The sequence below is a fragment of the Ciconia boyciana genome, chromosome 6 (genome assembly GCF_034638445.1).
Source record: "Ciconia boyciana chromosome 6, ASM3463844v1, whole genome shotgun sequence".
In the NCBI taxonomy this organism is placed as follows: Eukaryota; Metazoa; Chordata; class Aves; order Ciconiiformes; family Ciconiidae; genus Ciconia; species Ciconia boyciana.
Genome location: NC_132939.1, coordinates 44726410 through 44753773, shown reverse-complemented (window position 1 = coordinate 44753773; position 27364 = coordinate 44726410). Strand labels below are relative to the sequence as shown.

The 27364-nt window shown below is 43.6% G+C and overlaps 1 protein-coding gene and 1 long non-coding RNA gene across 3 annotated transcripts in view; both read left to right on the top strand.

The window, feature by feature from the left end:
• The window catches only part of LOC140653569 (uncharacterized), a 197207-nt gene extending 179721 nt beyond the window's left edge, over positions 1-17486 (top strand). For both annotated transcript variants that reach the window (XR_012043156.1, XR_012043155.1), the window contains one exon: positions 16912-17486. This is a non-coding gene — a long non-coding RNA (uncharacterized lncRNA). The remainder of the gene's footprint in view (positions 1-16911) is intronic.
• A 7322-nt stretch (positions 17487-24808) lies between these two features.
• CLEC14A (C-type lectin domain containing 14A) lies at positions 24809-26933 on the top strand. The gene is given in 2 exon segments (XM_072864838.1): positions 24809-24976; positions 24979-26933. Coding segments are annotated over 2 exon segments (1401 nt in total). The 3' UTR covers positions 26212-26933.
• Positions 26934-27364: the final 431 nt, after the last annotated feature.

The window sequence follows — 27364 nt, the reverse complement described above, 5'->3', positions numbered from 1 at the left end:
TCCATCCTAGCCCATCGCTTTCTGCCTGCAGTCTTATGTGAAGTCTAAGCATCTCAGCCAAATGTCTGGCAGTAAACTGCCTCTTCAAAAGAGCTCAAATATTTCCTAGCTCCTGTGCAATATCTGCAGCCCCATGTGGATGTCTCAGATACCCCAGGGATGTCTTGAATGGCACTTATGTTTAGGCAACTGAAGTAGACCTCACACAGCCCAAGGAAGGAAGACTCTGGGAGGAGCCCTACTCCCCCTCTTCTATGTGATTGAGGTCTAATCCAACACATATGAATTGGAAAGGGGAAGCCATCAAAAAAAATTTTACATTATTATATGTTTCATCAAGACTCACATCTTATTACTGTTAAGCTATTAACTCAGTGTCACAGGCTTCCTATCCACCAGGCTATTACGACTGAATTAATTTCATAATTGTTCACCAGTTTAGCAAAATGATATCCACTTATTTTCCGCTTAACCATAAATAAACACCATTCCCATCTTTTCTTCCTGTTCATCACTACATTCTTGTCAAGCTTTTTTTTTTTCTTTTTTCTCTTTGTTGGCAAGTTTTCAAGGGCAGTTGAAAATAATGTTGAGAAAAATCATGACTGATCCACTCATGACTGCTATGGCAAGCACTGCTGCATTATAATTGCATGGGGAGACAAAGGCTGGCAGCCTTTTTATGTTTCAGCAGCCATTTAAAGCTACTAACCTTGAAGGCAATGGCAGCCGCTGACCCTAGAAGGCTGAATCTGGTTAGTGCTGAGCAAGAGAGTGAAGGGCTGAGCGGCTCTAACAGCCAGCCAGGTCAGTAGCAACAGAAGGGCTCAGCACCCCAAGGGTTTGGCTCCTGACTGCTGATTTTCTAAAACTGCCTGGGCTGAAATGCTGATCTAGCAAGGTTACTTGTTCTTGCAGCTTGTTCCATGTAGCAAAGTAAGGCATCTCATGATTGTACAGCTAATAACTCAATTTAGGATCTGGTCTTGAAGGGCACAAAGTGCCTCAATTCCATGGGACTTCCCTGGGAGCTGATGACATTTGGCACTCTGTAGGGTCAAGCTCCAAGAGCAAATATAAATGAAAGGCTCCTCAGTTGATTTCTCACAAAGCTATCCAGTGAAGATTGGCTAGCAGTATAATAGATTGAGTTTGTCTCGACAAATTGACGTGATAAAGCCAGTTAAAAGTTATGATGTAATACCAAGTATTTATAGATCTGCAGTGTGTGGAGCTGCAATTACAAGGCATCTGGCAAAATTCTTTGGTGGGTAGGGACTAATATATAAGGGTGATTAATTTCACTGGTAATTTGGCTGAAGTAAGGCCAGTAAAGCCAAATTAATTCTGTTGCAAAGCTGTGAAGATATTTAGTTTTTAAGACTAAAAGGTTTAAGCTGCAGTCTTCTGTCTTTAACAGCTAGTAAGTCCCTTAAACTAAACCTACTGGAAAAAACTTCAGTGTTACAATTATTGAAGCCTTTATAATTTGTTCTGAGTCTTTGTTATAGGCTGCCCTTGGAGCTTTCTTTACCTGATTTTAATTAAGAATATATCTCAGCTTGGGAAAGTAATACCTGAAACTGAAAAGAGGTTTGTAATGACAACAGTACTGGAAATATTCATTTGTATTCAGGACATGGAAGTGATGTGGGTTACTGCTAGCTGGTACCCTTGATACCATAGCCATTTTGTTCAGCTCTGTACAATCCTAGTAGGTGGGCTCAAGTACTCTGTTATTATTATTATTTGTATTTCTAGACAAATGCATTTCTGGGTTTTAAATCAGGTATGTGTTTGAAGGCTTTACTGTCTTGTTCTTGCCTTCCCCCTCTTTCCCTTGCTACTACTGTGATTCCAAACAGTTCAGGGGAAAAAAGATTACTGGGAGGTTAGACACTGGCTCCAGGCCTCTGTGAGCTGGAATTGTCATCGTGCCAGTCCAGTGCAAAGAGGATTTTCATCGGCCGTTAGCCAGCACAGGACAATTTGGAAGCCTGTTTTCAGTTCTTAATCCTGCAAAAGTCCCCTTTACACAACACAGCACCCCAAAACTGTTTTGCACATCACTGGGCTGAGATCTGGGTGGTCTGCCCAAGATTTCAAAGATGTTTTGTGGGAAGGGGGAAAAAAGGGAGAATGACTTTGTTCCTCATCTTGTTTTCAAGATAGCTTGTTCCTAAAACTGGCGGAGAAGAGGATGTGCTGAGCCTTGCACGGTGTCAAGTTCTGAACACCGCACTTATCCCTCATTAATTTTACCTAAGACTTATATGTAGTCTAATCACGGTGTAAGTGAGCAGCCATTAAAAACATCTAGTTCTCCTTAAATTAAATATGTGTTATAAATGATGATTGCTTTTCTAAATGTTCCTGCGGTTATTAGTATAGCAAAGGAATTTAAAATAGTTACTGCAAAACAATATTAGTAGATTGCATATACTGAGTAAAAAGGAGATGATTTTCTTAATTGTTTGTGCTATAACATGAATGTTTAACTTAACATAAACTCTGACATTTTTTAGCACAAACAAGAGTGGCAGTGTTCTCATATCCTCTTGCTCAGAAAATCTGTCAAATGAACAAGTGTTAACAAGCAGTTTGAAAACAGTCAATGCCTGCACTCATGTTTTATTAATCACCATAAACAGAATTGAGATCAGATACTCTGCATGAAGTACATCAACATTATTTGAAGATACAAACTTGAAAGATTGCCTGTCCAGTTCTGATCTCACTCGATTTTTAATACAAATTATGCTCATAAAGAGCCTTGTTACAGTGCATTAAAATACCACAGAGCCTACTTTGGTTATATCACTTGAAGTATTTGGTCTGGGAGACACACTTCAAAAACATGTGCTGATTCTGCTTCTACCACAAATGGTGCCACAGGAGTCCCTCCGCACCCAAGTTGCTGTGTCAGCCAGGGAATAGGAAACTGGGGCTCAGCTCCCTGTGAGGAGGGCACTCATCATCGTATCTCTCCTGGCAGAGAAGCACAGCCTAACTATCTGGCTACCAATTAAGCAAAACATAAGAAAGTGCTTTTGCTGCATTCAGTTGAAAGTGATTTACTCTTCCTGCAGTACTCAAAGGTCTAAAGAGGAAGATAATGTCCAAGAGCTGAGCACAAGACACCAGGCTGGAAGTCCAGGTGTTTATTCGAGAAGGAATAGCATTGGGAACTGACTTCTAAACCTGTCTGAGCATTACATTAAACAGTTATTTGGTAAAATACTGAAATAGTAATTTCAAGCAAGGACTGGAAAAGAAACCTCCTCTCTCCCAGGAACCTGATTTCAGGAAAAGGTTAAAGGCAGTAACCTCCACCAGGAAAATGAAAGCCTCCTGCTAGGGCTATGTGAGCTACTGCTGCAGCTCCAGAAAGGGTTTGGATTTAAGACAGCAGCATGTCCAGTACTGCCTAGTGAGTAACATGGAGCTATGTGCTAATCTCTGATCCTACCGTGTACAGGCAATCTCAGCATTTGTTGGAGTCATGATTTATTGAGAATTGCAAGTGTTTCTCCCCTTGCAAGATCAGGGCCCTAGACAGTAACACATTTTCTTGTTCACCAAGAAGCTCATCCACAACGAAGAAATTAAAGAAACAGGGAGAATTATTCAGCAGCACTAGAAACAACAAAAAGAAAAACTGTGTAAGCCTTGGCAAGGCATCTCTAAGCAGCACATTGAGCTTGTAGCACAGCCCAGCCATATTTCAGAAGTAAAGAGAGGATGTTTGTGCTCAGCCAAAGGGGAGCAATGCTGCAGCAGGCTGAGACTGGGACCCAGAAACTGCTGCAAATGCTCAATTCTTATAGCTGCATAAACCCACTGGGATCCTGGTGTACTGGGGGGAAAAGGAGGCTGAAGTGTAGGCAATGGCCAACGTCCAGCTTTTGAAAGAGAAAATGCATGAAGCCTACAATGAGCATGTTCATCCCACTGCTTCCCCAGTCTTGTCACATGACATTAGGGAAGGAAAAGCAGTAACAGAAACAGTAATAAAATGAAAAGCTGTGAGGTCTAGCAGGTCGCCTTTCCTTCGCCTCGCTCAGGGCTCCAAAGGGAGCTAGCTAACGATGTGCAACAGGCTCACAGCAAGCCGCTCGGGCAGGCTGTGCTGGTGCAATGGGAGGCAGGGAAAGCTGCCAGCAAAGCCCAGCACAGGCGATACAGCCCGCTGGGGAGGGAGCTGTGCCACGGAGCAGAGCCCGGTGTCTACCTGCCCGCACCACACCACCTCCAGAGCAGCTCTTGTTCCAGTATATTTGGATTGTTATAAAGCAATTTTCATAATGTACCTGTGGTAATGTCATAATTAGATATTAGTAACATGTACTTCATAAAGTATTACACACGTATCTGCTCATAAGCGCCACTGTTGTGTAGAGTGAACTATCAAAGACTCAGAATAAAAATGTATGTAAAAGTGAACTGTAACAGGTTTCCTGAGACTATAAGCTGAAAGTACAGACACAGGGTGACTCTGGGTGTTATACACTCAAATGGACAATTTCTTATATAGAATAACGTAACATTGAATAGAAGCTGCTGTGTTGCCCTGATCTGACCAGATCATCACAAACCTTTCTGTGAGTTTAGGTCGCACAAACTGATTTTTAAGCTTCCCTTAGAGCAGCAAGTCTGAAACTTCAGCTGATTTTTCTTTAAACCTCTCAAAATGTTCTTTTCATGTCTGATACCTCAAAGTGAATTAACTGATACTTCTGAAATTCTGCATTAATACTTGTTTCTAAGCTTGTCAAGCATGAGAGAGAGGCAGACTTATCAGTGGAGTGAAGCGGAGCCTTATCCTCCAGCTGTATCACTACAGCATGATGAATTGGTGTTTAACAAAAATCCTTACTGCTACAGGCAATGACACAACTAAATCTTAGTCTTGCTTTTGCTTCTCCTTTTTACTGTACAAGTAAGAAACTTAGAAATAGCCATAACTGTTATGTTATCCCAAATCCCCAGTGGATAGATCCTTACTGAGGTATGACTATATGTAAAATTTTATGTATTGAATTGTTCTGGGACAGTCTAAAGGTCTAAGAAGAAAAGTAAACTCTTCTGTTTTGAAGGAAATAATGCTTGAAGACATTAACTTTCCTTATATTCTTAGAATCATACAATCATAGAATGGTTTGGATTGGAAGGGACCTTGAAAGATAATGTAGTCCAACCTCACATCATCTAGTCCAACTAGGCTGTGCAGAAATCTCTTCAGTAGATTCACTAGTCTTTAATTTGAGGGTCTCTTTTTGTCCTTTTGAAGCATTTGGTATTGGCTGCTGTTAGAAATAGGATATTGAACGAGATGATTCACTTGGCTGAGCCACTACGGCAGTTATGTGAGGCAGTTAAGGTATTAGCAAATCTAGTACTAAAAGTTGTGTTTTCATATTCAGTCTACTAATGTGAGAGGGATCGCTGCAGCTGTAGAGAGCAAACCAAGTTTAAGTAAGGTTTAATAACAACTGTATGCATTGCTGTAATTAAGTAGACATTAATAACTGGCAGTTGAGGAAGTCACAGAGAATTACAACAGTGGGTTATTTGGCTCTGTTGCCTTCAGTTTTATAAGGATTCCTGCTAATTAGGGACAATATTTAGATAAACAGTTTAAGTGAAAGTGACAATATTTCAGGACTGAAATCTGGTCCTTAGCCACTAATATTTATGCATTTGCAGCTCTGTCAGACAGAAAACCTGCCTTAACTGTCAGAGAGGCCATCACCTACAGATTATTTTCTGTGCTGGTGTTTCAGCCACAGGTCTACATATGTGCATCTCCCTCTCTAATATCTATATACAGACTTTGTCAGGCCATGGAGGATTAAAAATAGGTTAAAATTCATTGGAGCAGGTGTACTATTGCTGATTCGAAACAAAGTTTTCACTTCTGCAGGCCATTGTCGCTTCTGTTTGGATCTTACATATTTCATGGGAAAGCCTCCAGGAGTACCTTAAGCAACACAACAACCATTTGTCACTCATCCTACCTTGAGGAAGAAATTCTTATGATCTGTGCAGTGTTTTGTTCATTTAAAAAAAAAGTATGCCTACTGCTCATGTTCATTGATTTTACTGTTATACAGTACCACATTGGTATGTCTGACAGGAAGGTTATGGAAGTCAGTGCTAAAATGTCAAGGTTCAGCCCTGAAGGTAAACCTCGATATATAGCTAGAAATTTCTTTTTTCCTTCTTTTTCAGCTTCTAAGGGTTTGAACATGGTTGCCTTCTTGCTCTTGGGAATCCCTTGTAAGAAGCTGTAGGACTCAGAATTGGAGGTACTTCCCTTCTGCCATCACCTGGCAAATACGTGAAATCAGAGCACAGCCATTTCATGTAGCTGAAGTTTTCCCTGTTTATTTTAAAAGTTTTCTCACGAAGTCAGACATTCAATTTCTCAGGAAGTCAGACATCCAATATAAGACATTTCAAAAGTATCTGACTAAGCTTTCTGTAGCAGTGAGGCATCTGAACTATGATTATTTTTTAACAGCCAGCCACTCAGGCTCTTTTTGGTCTTCAGTTCCCTTAAGACTCCATTTCACCCTGTGAAGCTGGTTTCAGATTTTTCTGTCTCCTCTCCATCCCATTAAGCTTCTAAACTTCTAGATAGTACAAAACCACGAATGGTAGTCAGTCCCTTCCAGATACTTAAGGATGAAACTCTTGAAGATGCAGAACTCTCTGATTTAAAGAAAAACCCTGAAGTTCCATATTTGAAAGACAATATTAACCAATTCAGGACATCCAGTTTTATCCTGTTTCCAACAATGTTGAGGAAAAACCTTTCTCTCACCATCCTCCACCTGTCACTCCCCACAGCTTAAGTCTTCTCTCAAGGAAGGTGACTTAATAAAAGTTTGCTTTAAAAGACAGGAAAATAAACCTAGAAATAAATTCTACATTCTCGAATGTTCATGAATTTGGTTTACATTTTTATACAGAGTGTCTCCTGCTAATATGGAAAAATCTGAACTAATAATACTTTGACAGAATTTTAAATTGTCTGCTTTACATGTAGCAAGAGCTATTGACCAGATACTGAATTTATAATACATTTATACTGTTAAGTGGAATCTGTGGATTTTTGTCAGGATGCAAGGGAAGAGGAAATTTCTAAAGAAACCCTTTAACATATTGGGTGCTTTAATCTTCTCTATCTTCCTTCACTCCCACCACATCGCTGTTCCATCACCTGCTCTGATGTTAATCAGAATGACTGGGTCATCCTCTTTTATAAACTTGCTGGATTAATTCTTTTTCAAGGTCATCTGTGAATTGACTTTAGTAACCAATTATAAATTGGATGGTATTTTAATATTCTACCCTCTCCCTAAGCTTTAATCTAGAAGTGATGAGAGACAAAAAGAAACCCAAAGGAGTTTGCATTTTAGGAGGCAAGATGATGAATGCCATTATCCAATACCTTTATAATTTCTCCTGCCCTGGACACCCTTATCTTTCCCACTGAGTTCAAAGGGAGTTGAAGGAAATTCAACATCTTCCAGAAACAGTGCTTTAGTCTCTTAGCTAATATAACTGCATACGATCTCTGGAGAAATCTGTCGATATTGGTATTTGAGGCACTTAAGCTTGACATTCAGAGTTCTGTACTATTGTGAATGCATCTCTATTAAGGCAACAGAACCATCTCTCTCTCTCTCTCTGATGTTGCCTTTTGAAATTTAACACTAAAAAGCAATATTTTCCTTCATTGGATTTTGAAAAGATTTTGAAACAGTTTAGGAAACTGCTTCTGGGCCATGACCTGGCAATAAACTATTTTAATTGTGTAATCAAAGATTATTTCATTGATTTTTTTTTTACCCCTATTAGATACCTGCAGAACCTTGGATTCAAAGGGCACAGATTGCAAAGACCAGTTGAATAAGGATTGCAGATCTACTGGTTAAAGACCTCACAAACATTTTCTAGAGGAACACTTACCAGATGGCTGTGTTTAGGCCCAACCACAATATCTGCTCTTAAGCATCTTTCAACGTGACCATGCTAAAGCAATGATTTTCCCCTGGCTGCCTCTTTGGCATGCTTTCTAAGCACAGAAAGCAAGCTATGGCTTTCTCTTTGATCCCTCACAGACCAGCAGTACAGTTGCCTCAGTTCTCCTAGATCAGTGCCTCCAAAGACCTCCAAGGTATCTCGCCCACCTTCTTTCTCCTACTCTATAATAATCAGATCAGCTCAAGAATTTCCCCAAAGATTTAACCATATGCATACCCTCACTTAACTATTCTCCTCTTCAGCTGAAGCAAATAGTTGAAGCTATTCTCCTCTTCAGCTGAAGCAAATAGTTGAAGCTATTCTCCTCTTCAGCTGAAGCAAATAGTTGAAGCAAACAGACACAGGGACATTGAAAGGCATTCACAATCACACTTTCTTCAGTCAGTACAAGAAATAGATATCAGTTAAAATTAAATGTGTTCTTGTTGTTTCTGTACCACCCTTCTTTAGGGTAAGTTCAGAAGCAAAATAAGGATCACAGGGTCCTTCCTTGCCTGTTTAGAGATTTTATTCCAAAATATCAATGAGTTTTGAGTTATTCACAGTCTTTTTTCAAGACCATGAGGAAAGGTAGACAGAAATTCTGTCGTTTTAAATTAAAAAATAAATGACAAATAGAATGAGAAATGGAGAACATGGTTATGACACAATTTGTTCCTCAAGGAGAATATTAATGTTTGTCCGTGAGGATTCTGCTAAGGATTTCAGACTGTGCTACAGAAAGAGGAGATAACCCAAAACTTTCATGGTGCTATCAGCACACCTGACCTACAAAGCCAACAGAAAACCTGGAAGTAAAATTTGCCCCATTTGCCTCAGTATTCTGGGGAAGGAGGGAGTTTTGTTCAGATCAGGACAGGGTTGAATTATGGTTTTGATGTGGAACTATGTACAATTCTGGCTTTTGCTGGGCTTTTGCTCTATGCCACAAACAGGAGGTGACAGCTGCTTAGTGTTTGTATTTTGTATTCACAAGAATTGCAGACAAAGAACAAAATAAACAGCTTATATGATGAACCTTTGTTCGTGCTCTGTTTATGAGTGTTGATTTCACTGCCATTCAGTCCTGCCAAGGGCTCATCCATATAAAATCAAGATAATAAATTCCACTCTTGCCTGTCTCCTTTCTTTATATTTTCTTTTTGAAGGTATGCACCAAGCAGATAGTGCTGGAAAAATAACTGCTTGCTTTTTCTGCAGAATTTATGCATCATAGGTAACTGCAGTGCATACCACCCCACAGTCATCAAGGCTTTAGCCATTATCAGGCAGATGACTGCAGGAATGAGAATTAGGTTTGACTCATTGCCTAGACATGGGCAGGACATCCTGAGGCTATTCAATTTAAGAATTATGGCATTAGGGCAATGAAGCAGAGGAGAGTCTTAGGCTATCACCAATACACTGTACCAGTCTCTCTCCAGATGGTGTACAGATTTTTTTTTTAAATGCTTATAATCTGCATATGCTTATAATCTGAAGATAATAGGAAAGTTCCCTGTTACTCTATAGAACCATAGCAAATCTTTTTATCTTAAGAACAGCAATCAGGCTTGGTGTCAGGCATGCTGGAATGCTAAAGCCCCAGTAGTTTCAATACTCTACTTTTCTGTCACTGGATAATAGCCATTTTTCACTTCTGCTGTGCATAGTGAGAAGCCCCTTTCCATCATTTACCAGCAGTCCTGGATAACTGGGGAGGTCCCAGTTGACTGGAGATTAGCAAATGTGACGCCCATCTTCAAGAAGGGCCAGAAGGAGGACCCGGGGAACTACAGGCCTGTCAGCCTGACCTCGGTACTGGGGAAGCTGATGGAGCAGATCATCCTGAGTGCTATCACACGGCATGTAGAGAATAACCAAGGGATCAAGCCCAGCCAGCATGGGTTCAGGAAAGGCAGGTCCTGCTTGACCAACCTGATCTCCTTCTACGACAAGGTGACCCGCCTAATGGATGAGGGAAAGGCTGTGGATGTTGTCTATCTAGACTTCAGTAAAGCCTTTGACACGGTTCCCCACAGCATTCTCCTGGAGAAACTGGGTGCTCATGGCTTGGACAGGCATACTCTTTGCTGGGTAAAGAACTGGCTGGATGGCCAGGCCCAAAGAGTGGTGGTGAACGGAGTTTACTCCAGTTGGCGGCCGGTCACAAGTGGTGTTCTCCAGGGCTTTGTGTTGGGGCCAGTCCTGTTTAATGTCTTTATCAATGATCTGGACGAAGGGATCGAGTGCACCCTCAGTAAGTTTGCAGATGACACCAAGTTGTGTGGGAGTGTTGATCTGCTTGAGGGTAGGAAGGCTCTACAGAGGCATCTGGACAGGCTGGATCGATGGGCTGGGGCCAATTGTATGGGGTTCAACAAGGCTAAGTGCAAGGTCCTGCACTTGGGTCACAACAACCCCATGCAACGCTACAGACTTGGGGAAGAGTGGCTGGAAAGCTGCCTGGCGGAAAAGGACCTGGGTGTGTTGGTTGACAGCCGCCTCAATATGAGCCAGCAGTGTGCCCAGGTGGCCAAGAAAGCAAACGGCATCCTGGCTTGTATCAAAAATAGTGTGGCCGGCACGACTAGGGAAGTGATGGTCCCCCTGTGCTCGGCACTGGTGAGGCTGCACCTTGAATACTGTGTTCAGTTTTGGGCCCCTCACTACAAGAGAGACATTGAGGTGCTGGAGCGTGTCCAGAGAAGGGCAAGGAAGCTGGTGAAGGGTCTGGAGCAGAAGTCTTATGAGGAGCGGCTGAGGGAACTGGGGTTGTTTAGCCTGGAGAAAAGGAGGCTGAGGGGAGACCTTATTGCTCTCTACAGCTACCCAAAAGGAGGTTGTAGAGAGGTGGGGGTTGGTCTCTTCTCCCAGGTAACAAGTGGTAGGATGAGAGGAAACAGCCTCAAGTTGTGCCAGGGGAGGTTTAGATTGCATATTAGGAAATTTTACTTCACTGAAAGGGTTATCCAGCATTGGAACAGGCTGCCCAGGGAAGTGGTTGAGTCGCCATCCCCGGAGGTATTTAAAAGCCGTTTGGATGAGGTGCTTAGGGACATGGTGTAGTGGTGGTCTTGGTAGTGTTAGGCTTACGGTTGGACTCGATGATCTTAAAGGTCTTTTCCAACCTATATGATTCTGTGATTCTGTGATTCTGTGAAGACAATGTCAAACTAAAATAGATCTTTTTAAAATGCATTCTTCTAAAATAGAAATGCTGTCTTCTTTTTGGAAAAAAAAAAAGACATTTCCATTTCAATGTTTTTTTCCAGAAATCATTAATTTATACTTTCTGATGTGTTTTGGGTGGCATTCTAACATTTCTGAACCTAGTGGTAAAATTCCCACAGCTTTAAATGGGAGTAAGGATTTTCTTTTCCACATATCCATATTTATACAGGTGTTCTTATGTGCACACACTTGGGTAGACCACTTTATTTCAGCTTCGAAGCATGTCTTTCATTGTTTTGCTATGAGCCCTGCTCGCTCAGTCCCTTACCCAGCTTTGCAGGCACAGAGGGTTGTTGTTTTAAGTGGTACAATTTACATACGGGGAGACCTTGTCCATTCAGGCAGAGGATCTATTGTTTGTGTGCACTAGGGATAATCTATAAACCACACCATGGAGTACAAGTTGGAGACAAACAGGTCACCTGAGAAAACACGGCACTGTAAAGAGAGTAAGAACAGTACACAGCTCCAAAATACTTGTCTTTCTGCATTCAGGCTTCAAAACGGAGCCATTTTACCCACGCCTGCTCACTCTTTGAGTTCACTTTCATCAGCACACAAGCAATTGAGTTTTACTCCTGCAAAGGTTAATTTTGTGCTCGTGTGCCTGACTATTTGACACGCCTAATTCGGGGCGTGTCAGGAACACATTTTGCACTGCAAAATAACTTTTTCTGACTTTCCAACATGGTGAAGCCATGAAGCTGTAGAAACTTACACCATGAACTGAGTGAGCCCCAGAATATCAAAATCACAGCGAGGACTTACAAACTCATTTATTTTCCTGTGCCATTACCGGCCTCGTGCAAATTAGGGCTACAAGTTTAACATTGGTATTCAGGATGTCATTTGTCACACACAGTAATTAAATTAGGGTGAACATTAACGGTGACAAGCATACAAGACTACTGAACAGTAGAAGCATTTCAGTCCCTTTGGGATGAGGAGAGCAACGTTTCATGGCCCTCTGGTCCAATTGCCATAAATCCAGCATATCAGCAATGAATGTATTCAAGCACACCTCTGAATTGGCATTGCATATATACATGCAATTAATATGTGTGACTATCCAAGTTTAAACTTGAAGTCTAAAGTTAAAGGTCTATATAAAGCCTACTTTTCAAGGAAGGATGTTTCATGGAACATTTGCTTGACCTAGAAAGAAAGTAATTTAAATTATTATAAGATTCCTTAATCCTGTTTAACTTACTTTCCTGAGAGAAACTGAAAATCCAGTGGCTCTTACAGATTTTTCTTGTGCTTACAGGATACTCCCCTCAAATAAAAAAAAAGAAAAAAACCTAACCCCATGTATGTTGCATGACCAATTATAATTAAACTGGTAAGCTAATCTTTACAGTGTCAGAAGGACAGGATACGTTCTTTGTAGTGACTAATATGGCCAGTCTGGTGGGGGGATTCAGTCAGAAGCTTTATCTCATCTGTCTGCCTCATTGCCTGTCTCCCACCAAAGGAGTCTGGCTAAATCAAAAACACCGACCAAGCTCCCTTCCTGTTTCCCCTGGAAATTTTATCCATTGTGAGCAGTGGCTTGAAGTCACAATTACTTCAGCATCTTTATTAAAACATAATGTTGAGATTTTAGCTAAGATTAAGTATATTCATTCCCCTAAGTTTTATTACACTGAAATAGAAAGTCTTTGGGAATTACTGAAGGAAGTAATTTTTTTTTCCTTTTTTTTTTAATATTTAAATGCTAAAGAATAAAAATCCCTTTTTCATACACTGGCGCAAAGCATGGGTAAGACTAAAACCAATATATTTAAAAGTGGATGATTCTCACTGGCTTTAGAGCAGCAAACACTGCCATCCTGATCCTGATGTGGCAGGAGACTAATAGAGAACATTTCCACAAAAGCGCTGTTTCTCTAGATATTTCTGCAAGAGCTCTTTCCTTTGTAACACAATCTGAATATTGTAGACGTGCCTCAATTTAGTATTGACTTCAAAGGAACAATCTCTGTCAAATGCACCGTGTTCCTAGCTCGTTTGAAGATGGAGACACACTGAAGCCCTTTCTGTCAGGGAAGAAGGAAGGAAAAGAGGTTTATTTAGTCCAAATCCCCACTGGCTGACTTCCAATACATCGGAAAACTGGTATGTAGTCAGTCTCTCTAAATAAGAAAAAGAAAAAAGAAAGACAGCTCAGTGAGTAATATGCTTACTTGAAGGTCAGAGATGTATGTTCAAATCCTTTCTCTGCCAGACTGTGGAGCAGGGGTGCGAAGCAAAACCCCATGCTTCAGGAGAAGATCAGACAATCTTAGATGGGTTTCCGTATCAGTCTCTCATGACAATTATTTTTCAGTGGATATAAAATACAGAAATAATCACTGCAGCAGAAGTAACTCTGCTTTGTCATGAAAAATGCCTTAACCTTCAGGCTACAGGGTTTCCCTTATCCGTCCTTTTACTATCTGACTGCATTTTGTGCAAGACTTTATGCAGGAGGTGTGTTTAGCTGATTTGATTCATCAAAGAATGAGAATAATACAGAAGGGACAATTCTTAACTTGTCAAGTATAAAGTCAAGCTGTACACACATCTCTCATGGGAAAAATGACAAGTACTTTACAGGAAGGAAAATGGGTATGTAGGGAGCTGCCTCTAGAGGGTTAAATCATGGCATAACAGAGGCTTTGAAGATCCATTCTTGAATTGGAAATGGTAGCCTGATGTCGAGAGTCCTTCGTGGATCTAGTTGTGTGCTCTCAGGGTAAAGTATGAAGGGTGGAGACCTCCCAGTCAGAATATATGCAGGGCGGAAAGTCTGTGTAGAGCAAATCCATTGCCTTCAAACCTTCCTTCCACCCCTCCATGTGGGGGCACAGCTGCAGTCCCATGAACCTGCCCACCTTACCCTTATGCAGTCTTCTTGTACCTGACCTCTCCTCCCAGGAGAAGTCTGTTTGGCATGCACAGACTGCCCTGAAGGAACAGGCATAAGGAGAACGTGCTCTGCCAAATAAGCATATCTTATTTGTAGCTGACACACAGGAACTATTGTTCTTGCTTGTTTATGCTTTATTCCCTGTAGCATCTGCTAATACATTCTTGATCTGATTCTTATCTTTTACTAACACACATCAGAAGCATTTCTAGACCTCTGGGTGGGGAAGGGTTTGACATTTCTCTTCTAGTTCAGATCAATATCGTATCAGCAGGGATGGGTCAAACACTTGCAGTTCTCATTCCTTTATTATTTATTAACATTCAATTGTCTCTCACCTCTTACAGACCTTTTCTATTCAACTAATATGAAACCAAGGCCCTTTGAACCCAAGTGCCAAGAGGTGCAGCTGGATTGCAGGCTATTGTCCTGAGTAACAGGCAGCTAAAGCAACAGCATGCAACACGCGCTGCTACTGCAAGCATTACCTGGGAAAATGCTACTGAATATGAACCAGCCTCCCAGGGAACTTGGCCTGCCTGCAGAGCTCATTGGCACCTGAAATAAATTCCTGCAGATTCTAGCCCCTCCCTCACCTTATACTGATGAGCACCAAGGAACAAACTACTGCAACTGTGTTTTTGTACCACATAAAATTAGACAGAGTATATGGTGGTTGAAATCTGAAACTAGCGGAGCAGTGGTGACAGTCCTTCCCTTTAAGGAAAATCTCTGCACGCTGACAATCTTCAAGGGCAGCCTCTGGCTGGCATCACTCTAAATGACGCCAGGAAGCGAGGCCACTTCTTGTTTTCACGTGCTATTATTCATGGCTTATTTTAAATATGATTGCATGGATTTTAATTGTTTCTGTCTTTAGCTAAACAACAGTTAGGGCTTTATTTTATCATTTGAATAGACTGCATATCTTTCCCAAGGATTCCCAGAATATTAGGGGACAAATAATCACAAATGTTCAGATATGGGCAGAATGAGCATATGCATACCCATTGCATATGGGTGTGCAATTTGCTGGTGTGCATTTTTCCTTTTACATACACACACATCCCCCAGAACAGATTAGCTATAAACTCAGATGGGAGTCGTACTGCACAGCTCTACTGGAGACACATGATCTTTACATGTTGTTTGCAGCCCCGAGATATTAATATAGGCAGTACAAGGACTGAAGCTTTGCTGATATTATATGGTATAATCTAATGGAAATAATAATACAAGGAAACCAGGGTCATAATACATAACACAACCATAATACAAAAATAACATTACAATAATCGCAATAACAAAACCTGCTTGTGGATGAAAATGTAGATCAATTCTACCTCGTGGATGTATAATTGCTAATGCATGGAATATGTGACTGCGTGTTCTGAAATGAGTTTGCTAAGTAGAAGCTTGTTTTATTGTTCATGGAAACAATTGGTCTTTGATGCCTTTAGCATTGATAGACCTTAATTTTTAAGACTTTGAAAAACAACATTCTCATATGTCATAACAGAGATGTATATTTCATTTAAATTGTGAAAAACTGTCAGAGCTGCTAGGATTTTAACCTTAGCATGAAAGAAATACAGGTATGACACATCCACTACTTAGACCATAAGCCATTTCTGGAAAATAAGCATTTCTTTAGTTAAAATATGATTTTAATTTTCCTGTTTTAGACACAGACTAACAGCCCAATTCTGAATATACCACATCCTGGAGAGTGGGAAGTCCATAGGCAGACACTAATTTTGTTTCTTGAGCCTATCTGCTTTCAAAATGGACTTCTTCCAGAGCATAAAGATAACTTCCTCGTGTTTTTTATGTCATGTAAAATTTCAGGATCCAAAACAAGTACCACTGAACACACATTTAACATCCAAGTGCAAAGAACAGCACTGTTGGCCTTTTTACCATGATAAACAGGAGAGGAAAAAAGCTATGTGCCATACAGCAAGATCCTGTAAAATGTCTCCCTGTTCTATAGTATACAAATAATCTAAAGTCTCTGTTTCCATCTTTTGCAAGCAAAACAATGAAGAACATTTAAAACATTAGACTTTCTTGGGGAAGGAAATGCTTCAAGAAAGGGCATTATTTAAAAAGGGAAAGGGGGAAAATGCATCAGTAACGTGAACTGAAACCTTTTTAGTGTGGCCAGTCTCACAAAAAGAATGGCAGTAAATATTTCTATAAAAGGCATGTTTACCTCCCATAACCTCCATGACAACAATTATTTCACCAGGCTCAGAATATTCTTCCTTCCTTTTATTTTTTTTTCATTTTGAATTAACTGCTTGTGTAGACAAGCATCTGCTGCCGCTCCATCTTACAGCTGCTCTCTCTTGAATTTATTCTTACTAGTCTGTATCCCTTGCCCATTTTCAAGCAAATACTTCAAGACTCTCTCTTAAACGGTGAGTCTGGGCAAAAGGCCAGGAAGTGAAATCACTTCTTTACCACTAGATTTCCTTCTATTTTACTTTATTTCCCTAGGAAACTTTGCCTCATCTCAAAAAGTCTGCCAGTCCCAGAAGTTTGTTGTATAATCACAATTCTATAGGAATTTACTAAAAAAGTGGGTTTTTTTCACTTTAAATGAAAATTCATTAATTTCCCAAAATGTTTCTATTTAGGTCTAAACCTGATAAAAGATTAGAAGCCTATAACAGGATATAGGTAAATCAGAATTAATGTCTCATTCTTCTCTTTTGGTTGTTTTTTTCTAGGATGGGAGGACATCAGAACTGCACACATTTTCCCAGTCCTCCGAATCCTATGATTTACACAGGCTGCTGATAACATCTGCATGGACCAGAAAGGAAATGGCGTAAAGAAAGTGTCAAACTCATTCTGACAATAATGCTTTTTAAGGACGGTCTTTGAGCCACAAAGTAGCTTTAAGGCTGTGAACTGTGTGGTGCGGTCAACATGCTGGAGGGAAGGGATGCCATCCAGGGGTACCCTGACACACTTGAGAGGTGGTCCCGTGCGAAGCTCATGAAGTTCAACAAAGCCAAGTGCAAGGTCCTGCACATGGGTGGGGGCAATCCGAAGCACAAATACAGGCTGGGTGGAGAATGGATTGGGAGTAGCCCTGAGGAGAAGGACCCGGGGGTGTTGGTTGATGAGAAGCTCAACATGACCTGGCAATGTGCGCTTGCAGCCCAGAAGGCCAACCGTATCCTGGGCTGCATCAGAAGAAGCATGACCAGCAGGTCGAGGGAGGTGATTCTCCCCCTCTACTCTGCTCTCATGAGACCCCACCTGGAGTACTGCATTCATCTCTGGGGTCCCCAACATAAGAAGGACATCGACCTGTTGGAGTGAGTCCAGAGGAGGGCCACCAAGATGATCAGGGGGCTGGAGCACCTCTGCTATGAAGACAGGCTGAGAGAGCTGGGGTTGTTCAGCCTGGAGAAGAGAAGGCTCCAGGGAGACCTTATAGCAGCCTTCCAGTGCCTGAAGGAGGCCTACAAGAAAGCTGGAGAGGGACTTTTTACAAGGGCATGTAGTGACAGGACAAGGGGTAATGGCTTTAAACTGAAAGAGGGTAGAATTAGACTAGAGATAAGGAAGAAATTCTTCACTATGAGAGTGGTGAGGCACTGGAACAGGTTGGCCAGAGAAGTTGTGGATGTCCCATCCCTGGAAGTGTTCAAGGCCAGGTTGGATGGGGCTTTGAGCAACCTGGTCTAGTGGAAGGTGTCCCTGCCCATGGCAGGGGGGTTGGAACTAGATGATCTTTAAGGTCCCTTCCAACCCAAACCATTCTATGATTCTGTGAAAGTCCCTCAGTACACAGTGGGTCTCCCTCAGCTGCCTAAAGAAATATATTTGAAGAACCGCATGCCATCTTCATGTGGTAACTGCCTTTCATTTTAGCTGTCACTGTCCTTTAGTCCATGCTGACAGCCCTGCACCGCCTGGCATCAGGCTGCTGTGGGGGCTGCCCAGCTGTGCAAACACACCTGCAGTCACCACCACCATCTCACACACCAGCACATGTGCCGCACTGGGCAGCGGCAGCAGGCACACGGCCCCTCAGCTCCCACTGCCACTCTGGTACTTCTGCGCTGGTGGATGATCTTACTTCTGTCTTTTCTTTTGATTCCTTCCCTAACCTCTTCTTTTTGTGTCTACTCCCTTTTTTCCTGCCTACTCTTTTTATTCTGTGCTGCAGCTCTCCATTCCTTCAACTTATCCCTGTGCTGCACTCTCAGCCTTATTCTATTCTATTCTATTCTATTCTATTCTATTCTATTCTATAGCTATACATATAAACATCTATATACAGGTACACACACATAAACACAACTGAAAGCTCAGATACTGCAGCATGCACACACTTCATATGGACGACCAAAATATATCAAACCAGTCAAAGCTCTGACCACTGCTGGGCATTTGTCATTCAAGGTACGGAAAAAAGAGAAGATGATGCAGTGAAGGGTGATCACACCATGACACATTTCAGTGCTTTTGCTTTTTTTGACACTGTTAACTGCAAACTGTAACATATGGCCAGACCCTACCTTCAGTTCCTGTGGACCCTCTCACGCCAATGTATTCTCAACATGAAGCTCAAATGGGGCAACCAGACTGTGCTACGCAACACAGGAGATGTGAAGGATTTGCAGACTGGGACAGAATGAGTATGAATTATCCAGTCAACAAAAGGAAGGAGAGTGGGCTAGAGTGAGAATAAAAAATATTTATAGACTACAGTATTTTTGGAAAAGATTTAAAGTGTTTCATCTGGGAGCTCTGGAGTTCATTTCCCCTAGCTAATTACAGGATTGGAATCTTTCTTAATAACTCATTAAAGATGAATGGAAGTGTTAACAGAATACATTATTTTCTTGCATAATTCGTAATGGAAACATGAACATCTAAACTGAACAGACTTTAAGGGGAACATATGCATATCAAGTAATGCTACAGCCACATCTTTTTATTTGTTTGTTTTTACCAATGCAGTGTATCTATTAAATGTCCCTTCAGCAGTTCAGCATTAGTTATATTTTATGTCCATGTCATAAATGTAACCTATATATAACTGTATTCAGAACGGGAGTTAAACATTATCCCTTATTTTTAAAAAAGTCCCGTAGCTATGTGATGTCATTGGAAATTGCTATTACAGTAGACAGGAACTTGCATGACCCCTGCTGGGTTATCTTTTCCAAACTGTGTAAGTGAACCTTGTTATCTATGTAGTCCTTTTGAGAGATGAATAATTAAATTCTTACAATCGTGCAAGTTGTTACAATAAGACAGAAATTCTTATTTTCGTTTCTTGTCCTGTTTCCTGGCAAAGTAACAAAAGCATGCCAAATTCCATCTGGCATTTTTACTCCCTGTTACAAGTTGTTTGACTGTATGCAGGGAAATTCATGAGAAATCTTGGCACACTGTTGAAATGAGACAGTTCTCATTGACTTCAGGAGGGTCTGATTTTTAACTCAGGTATTTTCTTAAAGAAGAACATAACTCTTTAGTGAGAAAATACTTTTCTTTGCTTAAACACAACTTACACGTGAAATGTAGGGCTGCCTTATTATTTGATAAACCACTTTTTAAATACAGATATAAATTTCATGAAGCACTGAGTGAGGAAAGGAGGATTTAACCCATAACTTTTGAGGCATGCCATCAAACAACAGTGATTCTCACCTTTTCAAAATATCTGTTTCCACTGGGTTGTTTAAATTATTGTCTATCTCTTAGCAGAGCACTGAAAGATGGGGAATATGTTTTGACTTTACTTATGATAAATTCAGCAGAAGGATGTGTGGATCCAGTAGAGCTATTGGTTGGGATGAGGGGGAAGGAGCGAGCTCACAGGGACAATGCAGCCTCTCCACTGCCAACGGGTGCGGACTCCGCAAGGTTGCAGCAAGCTAAAAGGCTGGAGCCATGCAAATGGGCAGTGCTGCAAGACTGTTGATCTTCTCCTGCCTTTCTCGCTCCCTCTCCAAAGTTTCCAACCCCAAAGAAATCTGTATCATGCAACAGATCACAATAAGTTTCTTCACCTGTACAGGACAGGTGATAAAGGGAGGTGCACCTTAAGCAGCCTGCCTTTACGCTAGCAGAAAAGAGACGCTGCAGCTGCTTCTGCCGTTAGACACTGTTTCCAGGTTTGTGGCAGAATGGGTAGACAGATCCATTTCCAGACATCTTCCTGTATCCCCTTTGGGGATGAGAAGTGTCACCAGCCACTTTAGTGAACTTACTCGTGCCCTACACATCGCAGTGTTATGCAATCAATTTACTTGTTCCCTTCGCAGCCAGGCAGATCTCTTTTATTGCGCCATCCATCTACCTCTGCAAAGTGAAACACAGCTCTTAGTAAGAACAGGATACTGTATCTCTCTGTGAGACTACTTCTGATGCAAATATACCCCCTTAAGTCCTAGCAGTTGAATGCAAGAAAGAATCCACCCTAGAAGAGAAAAGTAGCTTAATTAATTCAGCCCTTCTCTCATTACTCCTTAGTCAAAATGCACATATTATTATAGGACAGATCCGTTGACATAATGAAACAAACAAACAAAATGGCTCTTATTAAAATTACAATTAAAGCAAGCCACTGTTTTTTCAAAGGCTCAGAACTTACAGGCAGAAGACTAAGGAATGACTACAGCTAAATAAGGCTTTTACTACTGAGCAAAACAGCTACATTAGGACTTATGCATCAGTCAGTCATATAACATTCACATTCATATAATAAAGTCTTCTTTATACGTAGAAGTTTAGTTGCCTCACATGTTGACTGGTACCAGCATTCGTGTGTGAGTAGCTAATCCCCTCTTTCAAGAAAGGATGTCTTCAGGAAAAGCCACATGAAGACACTTAATGAAAATGTTTTCTCATTTACTTAAAATAGAACCAAGAGAACATTCAAAACCAGAGGAAGAGCTGTTTTCAGGAGATCTAGTAGACCTGTTATTTTTTAAAATATTTTGCAGGACTCTCGGGGGCAGCCATAGGAGAGAAGAGCAGGCACACAGGCAGATCAAGTAGACATACAGCTACTGCCTCTACTTCCTGCTGGCAAAAGGCTTCAGCTTTGGCATGCAGTGTTTTCATCTTCCTGTGCGGTACGAGTTCCTCCGACGAGACTGGACTGCCTGGGGCACTGGTGACTAACCTGTTGTTTCAAATTGCTGGTTAAAATATAGCCTAGGAAATGAAAGTCAAGGCCTGAGTGAAATGAGCTGGTAGCACCCGTCAATTACCTGGCAGAGAGGCCACCCCAGATGACTCAAACCATGCCCTTGCTGACAGCTGAGAAGAGAAGCAAGGGAGCAAATGTTTTCACGGACTGAGCTGCATTCTCCTCCCCAGGGACAGAGCCTTAGGTTTGAAGCATAAAATGGAAATTTTAGGCCTTCTATATTATTCCTTCTGTTTATAAAAGTTACTTTCTATTCAGCTGTAATAAATGAACGTGGTTTTGAAAAAGAAAACAAACTGAAGCTGTAGGATTGCAGGGGCATATTAGTCAAAGCCTTGTCAGCATTCCCCAGCAAGACGGCAGTAGTAAAGCTGTAGCCACCTCTCCTCTCTTCTCTCCCAAACCTCCTAAACATTTGGGGAAAATGGCTCAAGATACTAAGCTGACAGGTATTTGTAGAAGCATAGCTTTTGTACATCATCGAGAAACATCAAAGGGCTAAAGGAATGGTTCATTTAGTTTAGGTACATTTAAGGCTAGATCCAGTGCAGAACTAAAGATCTGAATACTAGATGATATAGCTTCCCAGTACAAACTGAACTGCATCTTTCCAGCTCGGGGCTTAGGCAGACAGTGACGATCTCCCTGTGCTCACCTGCACAGACACATGGTTTGGTGCCTCTGTCCTGATGCACCTGGAGAAGAACGAACGTGGGAGTGACAATTCCAGTAGACAGCAGAGCTCTGAAAACATAGCTGCTACAACACCATAGATTTTGACTTCGGTGGCTGTATCATCTCTACACCTTGATTAACCAAAATTCTGATTTCATCTAGAATTAAACCAACAGGTTCTTGTTTTGTTAAGAAAACCTATTTTCCATAAAATCAAGTCTACTGGCACCCAAATTTAATTACATTCCCAGTTGCATGTAGCAAATTTAAAGTAATTATTTTTACCAAAGCAGTTTAATAGCTCTTGAAATATAAAAATTGTAAGAATATAGGCAATATTTGATGTAGTTTCATTTTTGCTGAATATCAAGAGAAACAAAATACCAACTGAATATAAAGATCTGCCTAAAACCAGTTACGAATGTGTGAATTCAGTTTACCCCTAATCAACTTCTTCCATTTCATTTACTTCAAAGTGTTGCTTTGTTAACTCACAATTGTGATAAACAGAATTTCTGTATATGTGATATCCACTGGGGCTGTACAAGCATTTAGCAAGATGTTTCCCCAAAGCAAAAATGAATTAACTAACAGATGCACATTTTGGGGAGAGGCTGATATTTGATTCTCATATTTCTATATAGATCTGAAATAAGTATTTATTTAAATCATTCTACTTATCATAGAATCATAGGATCATGCAACAGTCCAGGTTGGAAGGGACCCTGAAAGATCACCTGGTCCAACCTTTTGTGGGAAAGGGAGCCTAGATGAGATTATCTAGCACTCTGCCCAATCGCATCTCGAAAACCTCCCGTGATGGGGACTCTACCATACCCCTGGGGAGGTTGTTCCAGTGAATGATTGTTCTCACTGGAAAAAAATTCTTTCTTATATCGAGACAAAACCTCTCCGGGTGCAGCTTGTACCCATTGCCCCTTGTCTTCTCCACGTGACTCTTTGTGAAAAAAGAACCTCCATCCTCTCTGTAGCCACCTTTTAAGTACTGGAATACTTGAAAAGCCATAAACAATGCTTGAAAGACTACTTTATTGGGGGGGGGGGGGGGGGGAGTTAATTACTGATAATTCACCAAACTGGGGAAACCAGAATTTACTCTTTTTTAGTATCTTATTTTTTGCTTTATTGCAACCTCTGTGCTCAGCTAGGAAATAAGAATGCCAAGGCTATCCAAAACATTGTCAGAAAATGAAGGTTAAAAGCAGCTTCCATCAAGCTGCAGTTTCTTGTCATCAAGTATTCACGGAGAAGGCAGACAAAACCAGGAATGGCTTGCACATTGTCTCTAACTCTAAAGCATACCGTACGTAGGAGATATACCAGGTACTGGTGATGTACTTTGTATAGAACTTACATAGATGGCATTTTTCCCCTTTACCCCTCTCCCCTCTTCTGTTAATAAAAAAAGAGGAATTTTGTGAATAGAGACCACTGCGTGCTTCCTGCGCTCTCTGCTGCCCAGGACACAGGGTCTGGGGCAAGTGGAGAAGTATAACTCTCAGCTTTTGATTTTCTTCAGTATGGTTTACTGCAGTTCTGGCAATGCACTGGCAACAACAGAAGCTTTGTCCATCAAGACAGTTTCCAGCTGGAAAATTTACAAAATTTACTGAATATTTAGAATCCGTTATGAAAATGCTTCGGAGCGTCATCACAGTGTGTCTGTACACCCGTCTTTCTAATTCTTCTTTGAGATGACCAGAGAAAATGTGTTATATCTCAGAGTCAATGAGATCTGTGCAGGTCGGTCACAAGCTGTCTGAATGGGACTTGTCATCCACATTTACTCCCTCCAAAGAGAAATTAAATTCTTAAGAAAGGGCTGAACAGATGCAGAGCCTACTAGCATACTGGAGCAACGAGGGCACTTCATGCAGGACCGAGTCCACCTGGAGCCTTGATCCAAGACTGTAGAACCCACACCTCCACAGACTGCAATTAGTGATGAACCTTACTTTAATTCCAAAGAGATTATTTATTTTCTTTTTTTTTCTCTGTTTTTGTCTGGGTATTCAAACACTGGGAATTTGTATTATATCACACTCACAAAACTAAAAACATTGACAAGGGTTCTTCCAAAGTGAAAGCTGGAAAATGGAATGCACACATATGCACACGGTTTTGTGCCTCATAAAATGCCTGGGGAAGAGACTCAGATGTGTACTGTGTCTGAACGTACACGTGAGGTAACAGTAGACAGATATCACAGTAAGGAGTATGAAAACGAGGTGACACGTAGACTGCCTATGGAGGAACAGTTGCAATGGATCAGTTAAAGTCATTTAAGAACAACCTACTGGAAGTCAGCGCAGGCACCTAACGTATAATGCATTTAGGCCAACTTGCTTGAAAACAGTGAGCTGAATCAGTTTTCATGAGCATTACACTGTCTCATGTATTGGGAGCTAGGGAGTGGGTTGCACAGCTTCACCTAACCCAGAAACCTCCATCTTTCAAGGAAGAGGTCACTAAAGCTGGACCGTTTTTCTCCTGGAAGAGCTGTGCAGCAGGCTGGCAGGATGGGCCCGGCCATCTCCCGGACACAGGCCTGTGATGGGACCTGTCATCCCGGCCCCGCTGCTGCGGCTCGGGGCCTCGCCACCCTCCTACCCCTCTGACAGCGGAGCAGGCACCTGGATTTTGCACCCTCGTCCTCCCCCGAGGTTGGACACCCGCCCGCCGGGCAGGGCGAACGCTTCCTGACTGCGCACGGAGCTGCCTGTCACCCGCCCGCCAACAAACGGAGGATGCGGAGGCCAACCCCGGCTCCCGACACGTTTCCTCCGACAGGCCCGGGGGAGGGCCGTGGGCGCGGGGACGGCGCTGGGGTGGGACGGCGCGGGCGGCCGGGTCCAGCCCGAGCCGGGGCCGAGCGCCGCCACAGCCGCCGGGGCAGCCCGCGCCCCTCGGCCCGCCGCGCCGCGCCGCCAGGATGAGGCGGGCCGGGCCCTGGTGCCTGCTCCTGGCCGCGGCCTGCGCCCTGGGCCGGCCCCCGCCGCCGCGGGCCGCCGTGCGCTGCCAGGCCGCCGGCACCTGCTTCAGTGCCCACCTCGCCAACGGCTCCTACGCCGACGCCCGCAGCGCCTGCGGCCGCCGGCGGGGCAGCCTGGCCTGGGTCAGCGGCGAGCCGGAGCTGCGGCTGCTGCTGGGGCTGCTGGCGGAGGCGGCGGCGGGGCCGGCGCCTTCGCTCTTCTGGGTCGGGCTGAAGAGGAACGTCTCCGTCTGCACCGACGCCGGGCAGCCGCTCCGCGGCTTCTCCTGGGAGGGCGCCGGCGGCGGGGCGGCCCCGCAGGAAGTACCGGCGGCTCTCGGCCGGTGGGTGAAGGAGCCCCTGCGGTCCTGCCTCACCGCCCGCTGCGCCGGGCTGCACCTGGCGGCGGCGGCGGCCCCCGGCGGCGGCCCCAGCTGGGGCTGGAAGGAGCGGGTCTGCCAGCGGGAGAGCCAGGGCTACGTCTGCAAGTACCTGTACGAGGGCGCCTGCCCCGATCTCAGCCCCGCGGGCGCCCTCGACCTCGACTACCGCCTCCCCTTCGAGGAGCGCAGCGCCGGCCCCGGCTTCAGCCCGCCGGGCACCGTGCTCACCGTGGCGTGCCCCGGCGGGGAGGTGCGGCTCACCTGCCAGCCCCAGCGGGGCGGCTTCTCCTGGAAGGGGGCAGAGGAGCCCCTCTGCCCCTGCCCCTTCGGCTACCGGAGCCCCGGCAGCGGGCGGTGCGCCGAGGCCGCCGGGTGCCGCGATGCCGCCGGCGGCTTCGCCTGTGCCTGCACCCCGGGCGGGAGGGACGGGACGCCCTGCGCGGCCACGGGGGCGGCCCCCACTCGCCCCGACACCCGCGGGACACCCGCGGGACACCCGCGGGACCGCCGCCCCTCCGCCCCGACGGCCGGCGGTCCCACGGAGCCACCCGCCACCGCCGCCGCCGGCGGAGAGAAGACGGTTGCTCCGCCGCCCTCCTCCTCTGCCAACTACGTTTTCATCTTGGTGGCGGTCGCGGTGGTGGTGCTGGTCATCCTGGTCATGACCGTCCTGGGGGTCTTCAAGCTCTGCTTCAACAAGAAATCCGACGGCCGCGGGCACAAGGAGCCGCCGGAGGCCGGCAGCAAGGCGGAGGCGGGCTCTGCAGAGGCCAGCGGAGCAGCGGGCGACGACTAGTCCCGGGGCGGCCGGGGCCCCGTCCCGCGGGGCTGCCCCGAGCGGGAGCTCCCACCCCGCGGCAGCGCTCGGTTCCCCCCGTCTCTCTTGCCCCCAGCCCGGCTGCCGCGGGGAGCCGAGGAGGAGGCGCCGTGGGGCTTGGCTGAGCAGGACTTGCAGATTGTCAGACGTGGGGGCATGCAGCGACCCCCTTTTCAGGGGTCTGAAGCCTTTGGACAGTCCAGAGTTTTTGTCGGTCTGAAAAACAGTTATTTAGGTGCTGACGTAAGTAAAATATAAATACAGCAGCCTGGCCGACAGAGCGATTGCTTATCTGCAGCTGCAACAGTTGTGGGGTTTTATCCTCTCAGAAACTTTTCTGCGGGTGCCTCACTTGGAGCAAGTGTAAAGGGGACCACTTTGAGCGCTCGCGTCTTGTAATTTAGAAGTCACTCCTTGTCTGAGTGGTACTTGGAGGCTCTCATTTTCTTTCTAATTGCTGGAACGTTTGGAGAGGTGAACTGCCATAATTTTGGAGGAAACTGTGACCCATCCTCTTTCAGACTGACATTCTTAAAAATGAAGAGCATTTCTATCCTTAGAAGGTCATTCAATTGCTGAGGAAGTGGGAGGTTAATGGGGAGTCAGTTTTATACTTCAGCTGATGAAAAGAATAAAGGATGATTTAAAACCTAAATCACTGCTCTGTTTGTTACTTCATACAATATTCATTTTTTATTGTAGCAGAGCAACAAATTTTTCAGTTACAGTTTTTCTCCTAAGGTGCGTCAGAACAAAACTTGCTCTCCGCGTGGAATATGTGGCTTCCTTACAATTAGACAAGGTGCTGACAAACTTCTCACTCTAAGAGGAGTTCATGTGAGTCCAAATACATCATGCAAATCCCATTCTTTTTAGTCAGATTGTTTTCCATGGAGTCCCTTGAGAGTAAGGAAAGAAGGATTTACCCTTTGTGTCCCTTTCTAAATGAGGTAAACACTTCCTCTGTGATTTCCCTTGGGAATTCCCGTAGAGCAGCTTTCGTCCTGGCTGCAGAACTTGCTTTCTTTCCAGTTCAGAGTGCTGATGCTCACTTATTATTATTATGGCGTTGGTTTTCAATTAAAGTGGTAATGCTAAATATTGATTCAAGATTTTCTGAGTGCAGTAAGAC